Below are 15,611 nucleotides of genomic sequence, written 5' to 3'. Positions count from 1 at the left end.
TCAGTCCACTCTGCATATCTAGCCTGTGCTGCATTGATTTGTCTGAGGATGTTACAGGAGACTGCATCAAAAGCCTTACTGAAGTAGAGATAAACAACATCCACTGCCTACCCCTCATCCACCATTCTTCACAGAGGCTGTCCTGTTTGTTAACCATGATTTTGCTCTAGTGAATCCATGCTGACTACTCCTGATGACCTTACTGTCCTTCACATGTCTGCGAATAGTATTCAGGATTAGTTTCTCCATCACCTTCCCCGGGATCAAGGTGAGGCTGACTGGCCTGTAGTTCCCCAGATTCTCCTTCTTGCCACTCTTGAAGATAGAAGTGACATTTGCTCTCTTCTAGTCTTCTGGAACCTTTCCTGATGGCCATGATCTTTCAAAGGTAATTGAGAATGGCCTTTTGATGACATCTGCCAGCTCGCTCAGCACTCACACAAGTCCATGTGCCCTGACAGGATGCACCTGCATGTCCAGTTTGTTTAAATGTTCCCTAACCTGATCCCCCTTTACCAAGGGTAGGCCTTCCTTGCTTCAGACTTCCTCTCTGGTCTCAGAGGCCTGGGATGCCTGAAGGCTGGTCTTAGCAGCAAAGACTGAGGTGAAGAAGACAGTACCTCTGCTTTTTCTATGTCCTATGTCACTAGGGCCCTTACCCCCTTTAGCAGGCCTGTATTTTCCTTAGCCTTCCATTTACCGCTTATATACTTAGAGGCCTTTTTTGTTGCCCTTCATCCCTCACCAGATTCAAATCCAGATGGTCTTTTGCTCTCCTAACCTCATCCCTGCATGCTTAGGCAGTGGCTCTATATTCCTTCTGTGTCACCTGTCCCTGCTTCTACTTCTACCTCTTTTACATCTTATGTCTGAGTTTAGTCAGGAGCATCTCATTCATCCATGTTGGCTTCCTGCTGCCTTCGCTCAATTTTTCTGCTTGTTAGGATGGATCATTCTTTAGCTTGGAGGATGTGAGCCTTGAATATAAAGCAGCTCTCCTGGACCCCCTCTTTCCTCCAAGGCTCTGTCCCATGGGATTCTTCCAAGCAGATACCCAAAAAGGCTGAAGTTGTCTCTTCTGTAGCTCAGGGTTTTGATCCTGCTTTTTTCCTTGCTTCCTCTTTGCAGGATCCTGACCTCTACTTGCTCAAGGTCACTGCAGCCAAGCCTGCCCCTGACTTTTATTTCCCTGACCAGTTCTTTGCAGTTTGTAAGTATGAGGTCCAGCAGTGTGCGTCTCCTTGTCCGTTCCTCAATCACCTGTGTTAGGAAGTTGTCATTGGTGCACTCCAGGAACCTCCTGGATTGCTTGTACTCTGCTTTGTTGTCTCTCCAGCAGGTATCAGGGTGGTTAAGTTCCCTGTGAGGACTAAGGCCAGTGAATTTGAGGCAGCTTCCAGTTCTCTGAAAGTCTCATCTATTTCTTCCTGACCAGGCAGGCAGTCTATAGCAGACATCCACTACAATGCCACCCATGCTGGTCTGTCCCCTTATCCTGACCTATAAGCTCTCAGTTGGCTCATCATCCACCCGTAGGCAGAACTCCATGCATTCTAGCTTCTCTCTCACATAAAGGGCATCTCCCCCTCCTTGCCTTCCTGTGGCCTATCCTTCCAAAAGAGCTTGAATCCATCCATTGCAGCATCCCAGTCTGACCACATCTCTGAATTTGTAGCCCTGTAACTGCATGCTGTCAGTAGTGCAGTTCTTCCTATTTGTTCCCCACGCTGCATACATTAGTGTGCAGGCACTTCAGAGAGGCATTGTAGTGTGCTGATTTTTCCAGGCTCTGTGACTGGAAGTCATTTCCAACCTAAATTTCTCTGATTCTGTTAAGGAATGGTTAGTAAAAGTAGATCACCGTAACAGAGGTTCAGGATTGCTTTTTTGCTTGTGACAGGTTTACCGAAGAGCAAGGTTGACATTTTCAAATTATAGCCTCACGCATGTTTTTAAAGGAAATAGAAAACTGTCCTAGAACTATGAAAAGGTACAGGAGACTGTTGTGGTTGCCTGAACATGAGCTTCCACTGTGTGTAGTGTTCCTCTCCTCCTCCTCCTCCTCGCCCCCCCCATGGCAAATTAGTCTTGGATTTATAGAAAGGAATGATTAGGAGCAGAGCTCTGTATATGTTTGCAGCAACTTAGGCAATGCCATGTCTAGTTCTGGAGCTCTCAGCTCAAGAAGCACATTGAAAAATAGGAGGAGATTCAAATAGCCATAAGAATCAGTCTGAAAAAATGTTTTTGCGAGTAAACTTGAGGAGCTTGATCCCTTCTTAGAGAAGGTATGGGGTAGCTTGCTCACAATCTGAAAATAGTTCACATAGTGAAAAAACTTTAATAAAAAGACTACATTATTGACTAGATTGGTCATAATCAGCTTCTCTAGGCTGAAGAAACAACTACAGGTGTGACCAATTTTTCTCTGATGAAAAGGGTTGTCAGACTTGGGTTGTTTTACAGGTACTCTCAGCAGAGAGATCACCATCTCAGTGTGAGTTGCTTGGAAGTTGCCGTTATTTATAGATAAGTCTGTTTTGAAGCATGTGAAATCTTAAGTCTGCTTGCTTTATATTATTAAATGAGACTTGGATTCAAGACTGTTAATCTAGCTTGCTTTGTAGGCTTTAGACTCAGTAAAAGGGGGTTGTTGGTTTGTTTTTCGTATCTTCCTCCCCAGATAAGTTCCAAGAATACTTAAGGTGTAGAGCAGCCTTTTTGCATGAGATCAAACTCCTCTCTGACTCTGTTTGTCGTGGAGGCTACCATTCTTTTTCTCCTGATGCCAAGCAGAATTTTAGAGGAATCTGAAGGGGGACTGGGGGGAGGGAAATAATTCTTCATTAGAAATGCAACAGTCTTTCCAAGGTATTGTAATGTGCTGCTACAGGATTCAAAAGTACTTTGATCCTAACCTTGAAAAGATATCTCTGATTTTGTTTTAGACAATGTCCAGGAACTTCACAGGAGAAGTTGACCTGTACTTTCCTGTTTTAGGGGAATGACACAACAGGATGTCTTTGTCATTAAATTAATTGTTGGGTTATAGGGGTAGAGTAGCACAGATCTTCTTGCTTATAGACAGGAGCAAAGCCATGAATGTCACTGGCCATATTTTTATGGTTAAATGAGGCTTCTGAGCATAAAGGAGGAATAGGTGAGGTTGCTTACCTTATGGCCTTGTCTGAATTTGAGACCCCAAGCACTTAGCAGTAATTGATAATGAGACTGAAGCCCAGTGTGAGGCTCGTGTGGGTCTCTTAAAATCAGGTGACAGCTGAGTTATATTACTCTTGATGAGATCATCTTGCTTATTCTCAGTTGTTTGTATTTATACCTGTATGTCAAAAATACAGAATGCAAATTGTCATGTAGTGTGTGGTTTTGTGGTGTCTCAAAACAAGAGAGAAACACTAACAAAGGAAATGCGATATTATTACTGTGATTAGCAAATTTAAAATGTGCACACTGTTCTGCTGAGGTTGCTTGACTATTTGCGTGCTTAGTTATATGTGCAATCAAATAATTTTCTAATGACTAGCATTTTTCTGCTGTACTCTTGGGAGAAGATGTAGTGTAATTTTTCTCCACACTTCACTAAACAGCTCAAATTATCTGTGGCATCCTTGGTTTGAATTGCTTTGGAGATATAAATGTGAAAGGCAGCAAGGAGGCGCTTTTTTTTTTTTTTTCTTCATACAGGCTTTCATTGTATAAATAACTCTGCTTAATGCTGTTTAAGTTAGCTTGTTTTCTTCTGGAACCTTGACTCCATCTAGTTGGAATTTGATGCATTTCTAAGCAAGACAGGACAACCAGTAGGTTCAGGTCTCGCAGTGGTGTATCAGATTCTTACATAATTGTCTTATCTAAAACTTTCTGGATGATGCTGAAGGGATCTTCTGCTGATGCTGTTTTGTTTGTAGGCTGTTGGTGTATTTTATGGCCTCAGATGAAGAATGCTAATATGCTGTTGATTGGACTTAGTCTTCTTTGATTAAATATAGCATATCCATAAATGGCTGAGACTATCCTCAGGCAAAGCATTTGCATGATGATGTATAATTAAACTTGGAAGTGTGTGTGTGTTCAAAATGAATTGCTGTTTTCATCTCTTGAACTCCACGCAGTACAGCCTAATTTATGCCTTTCTTTCAATATTTGGTGGTAAGTTTTTGTAACCCAAAGGTGGCAACCTGTCTGAAATGCTGCCAGCTTGAGTATGATAATGGTGATGTGAGAGATACTGTATTCATAGAAATGGAAATGTCATCTTATCTTCTTCATTTTAAGGGAATTGATAGTGTCACTAGTTTTGAAATTGTCCCCGTTGTTTCCCAAGTCCGTTGACTGATCTCTTAATCATTAAGCCACATAGTGCATAAAAGTCTGATCTAAGTAAGCTAGTTTTCCTACAAAATAAGGAAAAGATAAGCTTAAGCTTCAATATGCTCTCTTTTTTTCCTGCTGATTAGGTAAGGATTCAGAGCAGGCTTTTCGGAAATGTCCTAAGAGGTCAGTGGACAATCTACAGTTGGCAGAAGGATTTCTTATTGTCTATTTTTCACTCATTCAACAAAGAACTCTCTTATATGCCAACAAGGGATTCTCAGACAAGTTATAGAGAGATAACAGGTTTTATGCTCTAGAGAAATTCCAGTTCTAAGTAGAATTTAAGATCTCTTGAGTTTTGATGCTTGGAGCTGTTGAACTGGCTGAGTCAGGCATTAATATAAATGTGTCTGTGATAATGTAGTGTTCCTATTCTCCCCTTCCCAATCCCTTTTGTCATATAACAACAAAAATACTTAACTTCTGTATAGCTCTTATCCTTTGTCAAAACAGGCTGTATACAAGAGATATGTTTCTCCTTAAAAGTGTAGCTTCTTAAATCAGACCTGAAGATAGCAAAAGAAAGTTCACATTGTCTATTTGGCACTTAAAGCAGGCTGCTTGCTGTCCCCCCCCCCCCCTTTTTTTTTTTTGGTGTGTGTGTCATCACAAGCTCAAACTTCAATCATCTAAGCTATGGCTGTGTAGACATGTAGACTGTAGAGTCTCTGGAACCACAGGCAGAAACTTTAGATCTCAACTAGTTTTTCATTCTTCTTCTTTTTTTTTTTTTAGCATAATTGCAAAGAACTCAATTTCTTTAAAGTGACACAGTCCTCGGATGTCTGTTTCAGATGATCAGTGGAATGCATGCATTTCATGGTAGAATGAGACAAGACTGAGAAATGGTAGTCCATCTGCTTTAATAGAGCACAGGCTCTCCAAGAATGTAATTTTCATAATTTCAGAAATGGCTGAAATATAACTGTGGAAGCCCATGGCTAGTAGGGCGTGTCTAACAGGTTGCCCTGTTGGTTGCACCTAAAACATTTATGCTTACTTCCCTCAGAGGGGGAGGGAAGGATCTATTTTTGCCCATCTCCTTCCCCCCTGCCTCTTGCATTTTGACCCTTAAAATAGTGGTAGACAACAAGCAGGTAATCCCCAGCAGTCAGACATGGAGACTTTGTTATTGGGGGTAAAAGAAGGTAACATTTAGGAACTTGTCTTCTGTTTAAAGCTGAGCTGAGTCAGGGAGACTTTGTCCTCACACATATTATATTAATTTAAATACCTGATCTTGAAGTAATGCTACTTTGTTCTTGTAGCTAAAGAGCTTGAGTCTTAAATGCAGGTAGACCACAGACCATCACAGGTAGCATGTGTGGGGAGGAGAGTGTTCAGGGAAGTCTTAAACTATGGGAAGTAGGAATATCTGTTGTGGAAAATGGCAAAATCAAGGTTCCCACAACTAAGATGAGGGAGTGGCACTACCAGGACTAGTTCATTAAAAGAAAATCAAGCTGCAGGTAAATCTGGCATTGTTCTGGGATTGTTTTGAAAACAAACACAAGTCCTTCCTACAGGGTAGGGACCCACTTGTGTACCGTAGGAATCAGCTAAAGCTGGATTCTTTTAGTAAAGATGCTGCAAGGCCATGTGTTTAAAAGTGGTTCTTTTGCCCCCTTCCTTATCTTTCTTCTTACACCCCAAACTAAATAGCCAGTGGTTTTTATGCTACAAAGGTGTGTGTGTGTGATGAGTATCAAGTTTTGGAACAATAAAGGTGCTCAAGGAGAGAAGCAGGCATGTACTGCTGAGATCTTTAGAAAGACTGTTAAAAACCCAGCAAAATCCAGACTAATGGAATTTTTTATACCTTGTTTTTGGGAGTGCTTGAGGGTGACTTCTTCCTGTTTTAGCTGTGGCCTGGTTGAATCATTGACTTGTACAGCATTTAGTTAGGAAGGCCACTAAACTAAGTAGCTGACACTTTTTAGAGGGGAAAACATGACCTTGTTATTACTACATAATGAAAATAAGGTTTTTATAGCAGAATAGTTTCTGGAGAAAATGCTCAAGTTCTTCACTTGAATGGGAGCAGGGGCATTTATTTATAAGAATAAGCAGCTAAGGTCCATCAAGATTTAACTTCTCTGCTGTGAGCTTACCACACAATTTTAATCTTAAGTGAGCCCTAGAAAGTGTTTTCTTTAGATATGGAGTGAAACAGAACAGGTCAAAAAATCAAGAGGTGATGGTGGTGCTGCTTTGTTCACAAGAAGAGACTTTGGCCTTTATTTCTCCTGGTCTAATTATAGCAAGTGGAAAAAAATCCACTGCATACTACAATTCCTGAAATGTTACTCCAGTTAGAAACTGGTGTGCTAGGTTGTGTCGGGCTGGTGGCTGTGTAATGGCTTGGTCTGCTCTGTCACCTCCTGTGCTGTGGGGTTGCTGCCTTTTCATTGAGTCTGTGCTAGAAGAGAAACTTAGCCCTGCAAGGGGCTATCCTGTCCCTGTGAGTGGAACAGGTTGCCATCATAAGCCTATAATGCCTTGTAACAGGTATCTGGCCCACTACAGGGAAGAGTTTGGACCATCCTATCCTAAATACTGGAAGCATACTGTTACATAAGGAAGCATAAAGTTATAGTCACAAACACGTTTATATACCACCTGTTCTTTTCCACTCTTCTGATATTTTTGTTGATCAAAATAAATTTACAGGTCTAGTATAAAGACAGTTGATGGCTGAAAATAAAACTTTTAGCTCAGCCTTTTACCATTCTTTGTTGCAGCTCTCAAGTTCCACTTACAAATACAGGAGTGAAGAATTCAAGCGACAGTTTTCTCATCTGCCAGATTCAGAGAGACTCGTAGTAGGTAAGATATAATCACACCAAATTGCTGATAACTCCAAATTACAACAGTAGTGAGTGTGGTGTGGCTTTTTCATGTGTAGAGTTTTGGGGTTTTTTGTTTTTAATTACTTTAATGGCAAATTCTAGCCATACCTGAGACCTTCTTACTCTCTTTCTGTCTCTGAACAAGCATCAGTGAAAGCCAAGTCTGGACTCCTCTCTTGTATTGCCTGCTTTGTGTCTCCCAATTGTTTGGGGGGCTGAGAAGCGAAGGAGAGGATACAGAATCTTCCAGTTCAGCTGGATGGGGAAGGGAGGTCAGGTCTGTTAAGATAACAAGGTGTCTTCCTTGTGCATTTAGTGGGTGACAAAACCCCTCCTGACAGTGGTGGATGTGACAACTAACAGCTGTCAGACAGTCACAAGCTGGAAAGAAAGGCCACCTTGCAGGGGCTCAGTCTGGAGTGCACGCTGAGCACAAGCTCAGCATAGTTTGTGTTGACAGGATTCTGCTGAGTAATAAGAGTAGAGATAGAGTTAAATCCACGAGTACTGGATTTGTATTATGCTCTTTTAATCATGGGCAACAATTTTGGTGCATCTTACAGCATTGTTGCTTCCCATTCATTTTATGTCCTATGAGTGTATAAAGAATCCTCCCTCTTACCTCAAAGAGGCAACTAGTTATGGCTGAGTCAGTTGCCATAGGAGAAGTTGCAGGAGGAGGGAATGATTCCCAGCCATAATGGCATAATGATTTGGTACTCGGACAGAAAGGTATGGGATGTTGCTTCAGTGGTCCTGTTAAATAGGTAGATCATGCTTAGCAGGAGCTGTGCCTTGCTCCCTGGAGATACAGTGTTCATACTAAGAGCATAAGCTTGGTTGATGTGGCTTCTGAGATTGAAGGTGAAACAGTGGGTGCTTGTAACTTTTAAAAGAATCTCTTCAGAGACAAATGCCATTTATGTGGTATGAGGACACAAAACTCAGTGCTTAAGTGGAAGCTATTAAACACCCCTCTTATCATGGGAGATCACTAGAAAACACAAGCTAATCTTCATCTTGTCTGGATGTCTAATGCTGTTGGTTGGCAGGACGTACATGATGGATTTGTCAACATGGTGTGCTGAGGACAGATACAAACCTGTTCTGCCCCACATTAGTTTATGGAGCTGTGGTTACTACCCAAGCTAGTACATCATGCTGAGATGAAGTACGTTACCTGGTGCTGTGCCATACAAATGCTGCCAGTTTTAGATTGGGTTAGGACATGAGGAGAGCTTTTTCTCACAGCCCAGTACGCCAGGTTAGTTTATCCATACGCGGATGACAGGATGCCAGTGAGGCTGCAGGGACAGAAGTACAGCTCAGTGAGCAGAGCATGTGAGGGGGGAGGGGAGCAAGTGGCAGAGACTATCAGATGCTGGTGCATAACTTCTTGGAACTAAAATGCTCCTTTTGAGCTCTGACTCCCTGTTTTCCTCTGTTGCAAAATTCAAAACCAGGAAGTGTCTAACCCTACCCTCTCTGCGTACAATGGTGCAACTTACTCCCTTTTTTAATTACCTGCTTTGCAAGTAAAACCTGGCTGCACTGCCTGCATATTGCATAACAAATATACTGCCCAAGAGATGGGCATTGGTGTGCTTTATACAAAAGTGGCATTGTGACTGTCTCTTTAATCTCTCGTCATCTTATGCAATGTTTAAGGCAAATGTTGAGAGGTCGTCAGTATATGCTTGCAGCACACTGAGTTCCTTCTGGGTTAATGTGAGAAATTGGAGCTTTCTCTTGCACAGGAGCAGTAAAATCCCTATATCCTTCTCTAGCCTCAGAGGGAAGCAGTTATTTTATCCTCTGAAATGCCTTCTGCATTTGAAAAATACTTGCATTCAGTGCAGAATTAAAATAGAAGAAAAGGATATTACTTCAAAGCTTCACTTTCATGTTTCTCCTTGCATAGGGTTGATTTAGAAAGCAATGGAACATTCTCTGAAGCGTAGTTCCAATGAGCAGACTGCCTAGGATTTTTCGAAAGACTTACTGATGGGTTAATCCCAACAATGTAGCACCTGCTCTGTCAGGAGCAAAGTCATTACTTTATATAATTACTTTTTAACCTCATAAAAAGCAGTATTCCTTTGGAAGGACCTTTGCATGCGCCAAGCAAAGAGCTATTTCTTTGCTTGATGCAGAGAAACTTATCACAGGCTTTACAATGCTCAAAGAAGCAATTACTTGCTACTGTTTATCAACAGATTTGTAACTTCTCCTGTTTTTAACTTAGCTATTAAAAAAAAAAGTCTGCAACTGTCTGTCACAGTAATGAGCACTGTAGACAAAGATTATATGAAGTATAATTCCTTTGTTATAATAAAAGAAATAACCTAGACTTTCAAAATGTGAGTTTAAAGGAGCACCACTAACTTTAATTTATCTGAAAATGTTGTTTACAAGCAGCATCTTAGGTTGTTGGAACTGAAAACTTGGAAGGAGAAATGTTGTTCTCTTCCTTTGTGTTTTGACACATACATGTGTGCGTGTGTAGGTAAGGTGCTGGTGTTGCTCATCACTTGCCCTACCCTCCAAGGAAATCCTTATGTTCTAGTTCTGCAAGAAAGGAGCATGGTTGTTTTCTCTTTTAGTGCTGTTACTTCTGGTAGAGGTATTTGGCTAGTATGTGCAAGAGGAAAAAGGAGTAAGATAGTCAATAAATATTAGGCAATGATTTTAGGCCTGTGTAAAAAAACCTAAACACTGGCATCAAATATAAGCTTTAGAGGTATTGCTCTCTTAAAGTCCTTAACCTCAAACTCCCTTCATATTCCCCCTCCTGCTCCTAGCTGTTTTGTTCTCTGACTTTTCTTAACTTTTTACAGTATAGGCTATTGTTTATTGGTTTAGGTTTCTTTCAGCTTATGCAATTCTATTTGCAGCTGCATCTTCAAGGGCTTATATACATACCTCATGCTTGTTGCAAGAAACTTGATTTCCACTTGAGTATTTCAGGGGAAATCCAAGAGAATTCTTAATCATATAAAACCTTCTGCACATGCAGATTTCCCATAAAGTAAGGAGGATTGGGGACTTCTGTACCTCTTGCAACTCAGAAAAGGGCTGTATTCATCTTAGTGTGTATGAAATCAACATTCTGGCTCAGATAACAGAGAAAAAAGGTTTTCAAAAGTAACAAATGCACTCACCGATTTTTGCTTTAGATGCATCTATTCATTTAGGATGTTCATGATACACTCTGCGTATTTTATGTATATAAGGTAACCTCCTTTATACTGGGGCTTCTAAATGGGGCCTATTGTCTTAACTTTGCAGTATGGCTAAGGGGAGCTTTGACTTTTTTTTAATAGGCTCAGTTCAGTGCTGAGTACTTCTGAAAACTCCTTTCATTTCAGTCTCCATGCCCTTGAATTATGCAAGTTCTCTCAAAGAGTTTTTAAAAAGTGCAGCCAACTCCTCTGCTCTTGTCTTAATTAGCAGGTATCTGATAATGGGTAATTGCATTTTAGATGAAATTGTTTCCTAGTAGAAATATTTCAGCCAGAGGCAATATCATAACAAAAATTACAGAGCCAGCTTCTGAAAATATCCCCTGCCTGAAGAACTGGATTGTTTCAAGTTGCCTTTTGTGTCTTACTTTGGAGATAGCTTTAGCTAATGATAGGATCTATTTAGTGGAAAATGATCACTAACTGCAATGTATGAGCTGCTGTTATGTAGAAGTTGATGGTATAATCTGATATAGTATAAAATGTTGTTTATGTATTCTGTTTTGTTTAGGCTCTTTGAAGTTTGACTTGTGAATACTTTTCATATGTACTCCTGATCTTGCCTGATACATCTTTGAAAGTGTAGGATAATGCACAGGGGTTGGGATGTGGAATACTGTCTTCCTGCCTATGCTTCTGTTGACTCTGGCATTAGGGTGTTCTGAGAACAGTGATCTGGATGCAAGCCAATACAATTGTGCTTTCACAGACTTCTGAAGAACGAAGGCAATGCATGTTTTTTGATTTTTGGGTTTTGTCTGTTTTTAACACTCTTAATACCCTTATCTCATTCTAAATTAACATGTTTGGGTCTACTGAGCTGAACTGCAATAAGTGAATAAACTTGTTCTTGCTCTCTCTACGTAGATTATGCCTGTGCGCTCCAGAAGGATATCTTGCTGCAAGGACGCTTGTATCTCTCGGAAAACTGGCTCTGTTTCCACAGCAACATTTTTCGATGGGAGACCACAGTAAGATTTTTTTTTCAGTTCTCACTTGAATCCCATGTCTCCTTCCTCCTAGAATATTAGGCTTTAAGATTTGGTTGAGGAGCTTTTATCCTGTCAATCTCGTGCTGGTAACTCTGAGCTGAAAAGAAGAAAGAGCCTGTTACCCCTAAGTAGAAGTGCAAATCTCTTGCCTCATAAAACGAGTAATCTTGGAGGCATCTGTGTGCTACAGCAAGCCTGCTCAGTTACTCAGCCTAGGAAGGAGTTTAGGAATTATGCTTTCTCCTCCTATGCTAAAGTTGATCTTTTACCTTCTTGTGTAACAATTTGTCTCTTAACTCCATACTAAGAAAGGTTTCTCTATAAAGGGGCTCAACATGTGATGTCCTTCTGTAAGGCCAGGAGTGTGATACACTATATAGTGCTGCCCTGCTTGAGAACTTCAATGTTGAACCTTAGTTTAGTTCTTGTACTGTCTGTCGCCTGTAGCCTCTGGTCAGTATGTGTAAAACTAGATGTTTGTGACATGGTGGTGGTCCTCTATTCCTGTCAAATTGGACTAATGAGTTAAAATTTTTTTTCAAGCAGTTGTTGCATTTGCAGCAGAAATAGCACAAGTCAGTGAATAACAAAGGCAAGGTGGCCTAGAATTGATGGAGATGTGGCAAAATGTTCTGCAGCTGTCAGAACACTCATATCTTACGTTAATCTCTTAAATTCTGCTCTGTGTGCTCTGAAGTACACAGGACAGACAACGAGTAGCCCATGTGTACTCAGGACAGTGGAGGTGTGGAAATACTTAACTGAAAAACAAGCTTAGTTTTATCAAAGATGGATTTGATGGTTGAAAGGTGTGGGGTTTTTTGAGGGTTTTTTTTGTGTTGTTTTTTTTTTAAACTCTAGGCTTAAGATATGGAAGGGAGGGAGAGGGAAAAGAAATCTCCTTTTTTAGTCACAGCCTTGCATGTTTAAGCTCTTGAAAGACTGATTACTTTTTAACCCAGAATGGCATACATTCTGGTAACTTGCTCCTGCTTGCTTGACAGAGTAGCGTAGTGATATATTCAGGCAATCTGAGCTCATGAGCTACAATGGCAGATCGAGGTTTTGGGACCTCCTTTGGCAGGCTGTGTTAATGTGGATAGAGAAATTAAGTGGAGGCCCTTCTGCATGCATAGGAGAACAGCAAGATCCATCCTGATGTTCTTTTCTCTATGTTGAAGAGCAGCACAGCATTCAGCATTCAAGCTTGTGGGAATGCATTTATAAGATGACTGACTGTTGTGATGCTACATGTTGCTCAAACAGTCATTCTTACATCTTCAAGGGAAGGGTGCTAGGCTAAACCAACCTGGCATGTTGCTGCCAGTCAGACCACACTCTTTTTTTAACAACCATTTCAATTACTAATATGCAAGGCAAACGCATCCAAATTGCAAGATTTTCTTGCAGTGTCTGGACTACAGATAAACTTGCATGAAAATGGGCTAGACTGCAAACTTGTGTGAGCAATAACATAGACAAGATAGTCTGTGTTCTCATCTGTTTCTTGTCTGTCTAGTGTAACCGTAGGGGACGGCTTTCAGGTTTGTGTGGCTTGTGTGTGGTTGGGATCATGCCCTCTATCCTTGTGTCATGCTTTAGCAGTGGAAGGAAATAAATGGAAGAACTACTTGCTTTCCTAATCCTACTATGAAAAAGAGGAAATAACTCTCAAGTTGTGTTAATATGTGTGTAACTTGCTCCTACTTTTGTACACTTGTCTCCAGCTGCTAACCTTAACAACAGCAGTTGCCCTTGTGATCTCAGCTTTATTTTATCCCAGTGCTTTGTGTTAGTTTTGAGGTTTTTCTTGCATGTTCTATGGTTTTGTAGATTTTCAGACTTGGCAATTATTTCTAACATGTCTTATTAAATCTGTTCTTGCTTAGATTTCTATTGCCTTGAAGGATATCACTTTCATGACAAAGGAGAAGACTGCTCGGCTCATTCCAAATGCTATACAAATAGCAACGAAAGGAGAGAAGGTGAAAAAACTGTATTTAAATATTTTTCTTTTAAAAGGTAATTTCCAGGGCAGAGCACTCATTGTGGTTTTTAATTTGTGTAAGTAATGGTTTCCATGTCAAGTCTGTCAGTGTGGTTAGGATTGGAAGAAAGACTTGGTCCCTGTACATTTCAGCCTCATAGTTCAGGCATGGCTTCATTACAGAATCCTTTACCAGGGGCCAGAAAATAGGGGTGTCTGTCCCACTGATTCTGGATTTGTGCCCTGAAATTTTTATGTATGTGTGTGGAGTGTGTGTTTCTGTCTTTTGGGGGAGGGTTGTGTGTGTTTTCAGTGGCTTTCCTTTCAAAATGTGCTTTCTTGAATTTATTTTTGTGATATCACTAGATTTAAAGTCCTCTTGGAAGAAAGAATTGCTGAGGACAAAAGAATCATGATACTGTGGGTTTCAAATCATGGAGAAATCTACTCATAAAACACAACTTTATTTGTTAGGAACTGTAGATTTTTGGGGGGGGTGTATTTGGGGAAAAAAAACAGAAAAGTATGAAGCAGAATGTTCGTATGGACAACCTATTTCGTGATGCCTCTTCTGTCAACACCTTTAAAATAATTATTGTGGTGAGATAAAAAGGACAGTTGCTAGGATGAAACTGTCTGTAGCTGTTCTGTGTGAATTTCTGATGCTTCAGAATTGGCTGTTTCTTTTCATATTTATTCTAAAGTACTAACTTTCATCAAGGAAGATAAGCCTCTCTTTCTCTGCTTTAAACTTTGGAGTAAGAGAGATTTTTAATACTGTACTGCAAATGATGCATCTAATTTGTTACCCTCTTTTAATGATTAGTTGTTTTCTCATGTGAAAAGATTGGCAAAAGGAACATGGGGAGGAAGGATGGAAAGGGCTCTGGCCTGTAAGAAATAGGCACATGCATCTCTTCAATTTGTTCCACCTCCCACTTGGAAGTAGGAGAAAGATTAAACTGGTCATTTAGTTGAAGGGGAAGTCTTTCCTTATGCTAAAGGTACAAACGATTGCAGTTTGCCCAAAAGAGCAAATGTGTCTATATAGATAGTATATACACTGTGTGGATACTGGGGAGCTAGCTCTTGTAAGCTTCAAACAATTATGAAAAGTGGTGTGTCATGCTTTTGAGAGTATGAGAAATATGAGCCCAGGTTTAAGTGAGAGGAACAAGCCAGTGCTGATAAAAACCGTAGGGTATTTGGAGTATGAGGAAACATTCTGGTTTTCTTCAGCAAATTCCTGCAAGTAAGCTTTCTGTGTCTTATTTTTTCCTGCAGTTTTTCTTCACATCATTCAGTGCAAGAGACAGAAGCTACCTCAGCATCTTCCGCTTATGGCAGAATGTGTTGCTGGATAAGGTAAGCTTGCAAGTGCTGGTACCCCTGGTTAGTTAAACAGCAAAAGGATCTCTTTTCTAGCATACACAGATGTAGCTTTGGAGGATAAGAGACTTTGCTTAAGAAATAAACTTTTCCTTTCTTACACCAAATTCTAACCTGATGTTCTCTTTCAGCTCCTTGTACTTGAAATCCCAGATAAACTATTCCCACCTTTCCCTTTTCATACTGCCATCTGCAGTGTTGCTGTTGATGGAGCATTTAACCTTTGAAGATGACTGAGCAGTTTGCATGCTTCCCTTAGCTACCAACTTAGGCATATATTACTATATTGGCGTGCATTTGCTTCGTATTTTTTATGGCTAATTTGTGACCAAATAGGCAAAAGGCACCTTCTTGAGTAAGTTAGCTGAACCTTTGCCAACCCACTCATTACAACTCCCCTGGCCTTGAATAAACACAACAAAGGCAGGCTCAACAATATGGAAGTATATTTTGGCAAATTCTGCTAGTTAGCTTGATTTATATTGCAATTTGTGGCACTTAAGCTAATCTTCTTTCCAAAAACATAATGATACTTTTGTTGCAAAGCATCACTGTAAATAATGTGATTTTTGTAAACAAATTCCTTCCTGTTTATGGTTCTTGTTTTAATTTTTCAACACAGTTGCAACTAAACACTGAAATAATCCATATATAACTCTGTGCTACAATAGTCCCCAAAGGCTTAAAGCTGTTGCAGTACTCTGTATATAGTTCCCACACACATTTTTGGTTAGATGAATTTTAAGGCAGCCTACAG

At 40.4% G+C, this 15,611-nt stretch overlaps 1 protein-coding gene across 6 annotated transcripts in view; it reads left to right on the top strand.

Moving 5' to 3' along the window:
* Positions 1 to 15,611, top strand: part of GRAMD1C (GRAM domain containing 1C) — a 57,890-nt gene that overhangs the window by 14,672 nt on the left and 27,607 nt on the right. For all 6 annotated transcript variants that reach the window (XM_026093963.2, XM_026093964.2, XM_026093962.2 and 3 more), the window contains 4 exons: positions 7,137 to 7,221; positions 11,354 to 11,457; positions 13,368 to 13,463; positions 14,750 to 14,830. In XM_026093963.2, the coding sequence (XP_025949748.1) occupies positions 7,137 to 7,221; positions 11,354 to 11,457; positions 13,368 to 13,463; positions 14,750 to 14,830 (366 nt within the window). The remainder of the gene's footprint in view (positions 1 to 7,136; positions 7,222 to 11,353; positions 11,458 to 13,367; positions 13,464 to 14,749; positions 14,831 to 15,611) is intronic.

The sequence above is a fragment of the Dromaius novaehollandiae genome, chromosome 1 (genome assembly GCF_036370855.1).
Source record: "Dromaius novaehollandiae isolate bDroNov1 chromosome 1, bDroNov1.hap1, whole genome shotgun sequence".
In the NCBI taxonomy this organism is placed as follows: Eukaryota; Metazoa; Chordata; class Aves; order Casuariiformes; family Dromaiidae; genus Dromaius; species Dromaius novaehollandiae.
This window is presented reverse-complemented; position numbering and strand designations above follow the sequence as displayed.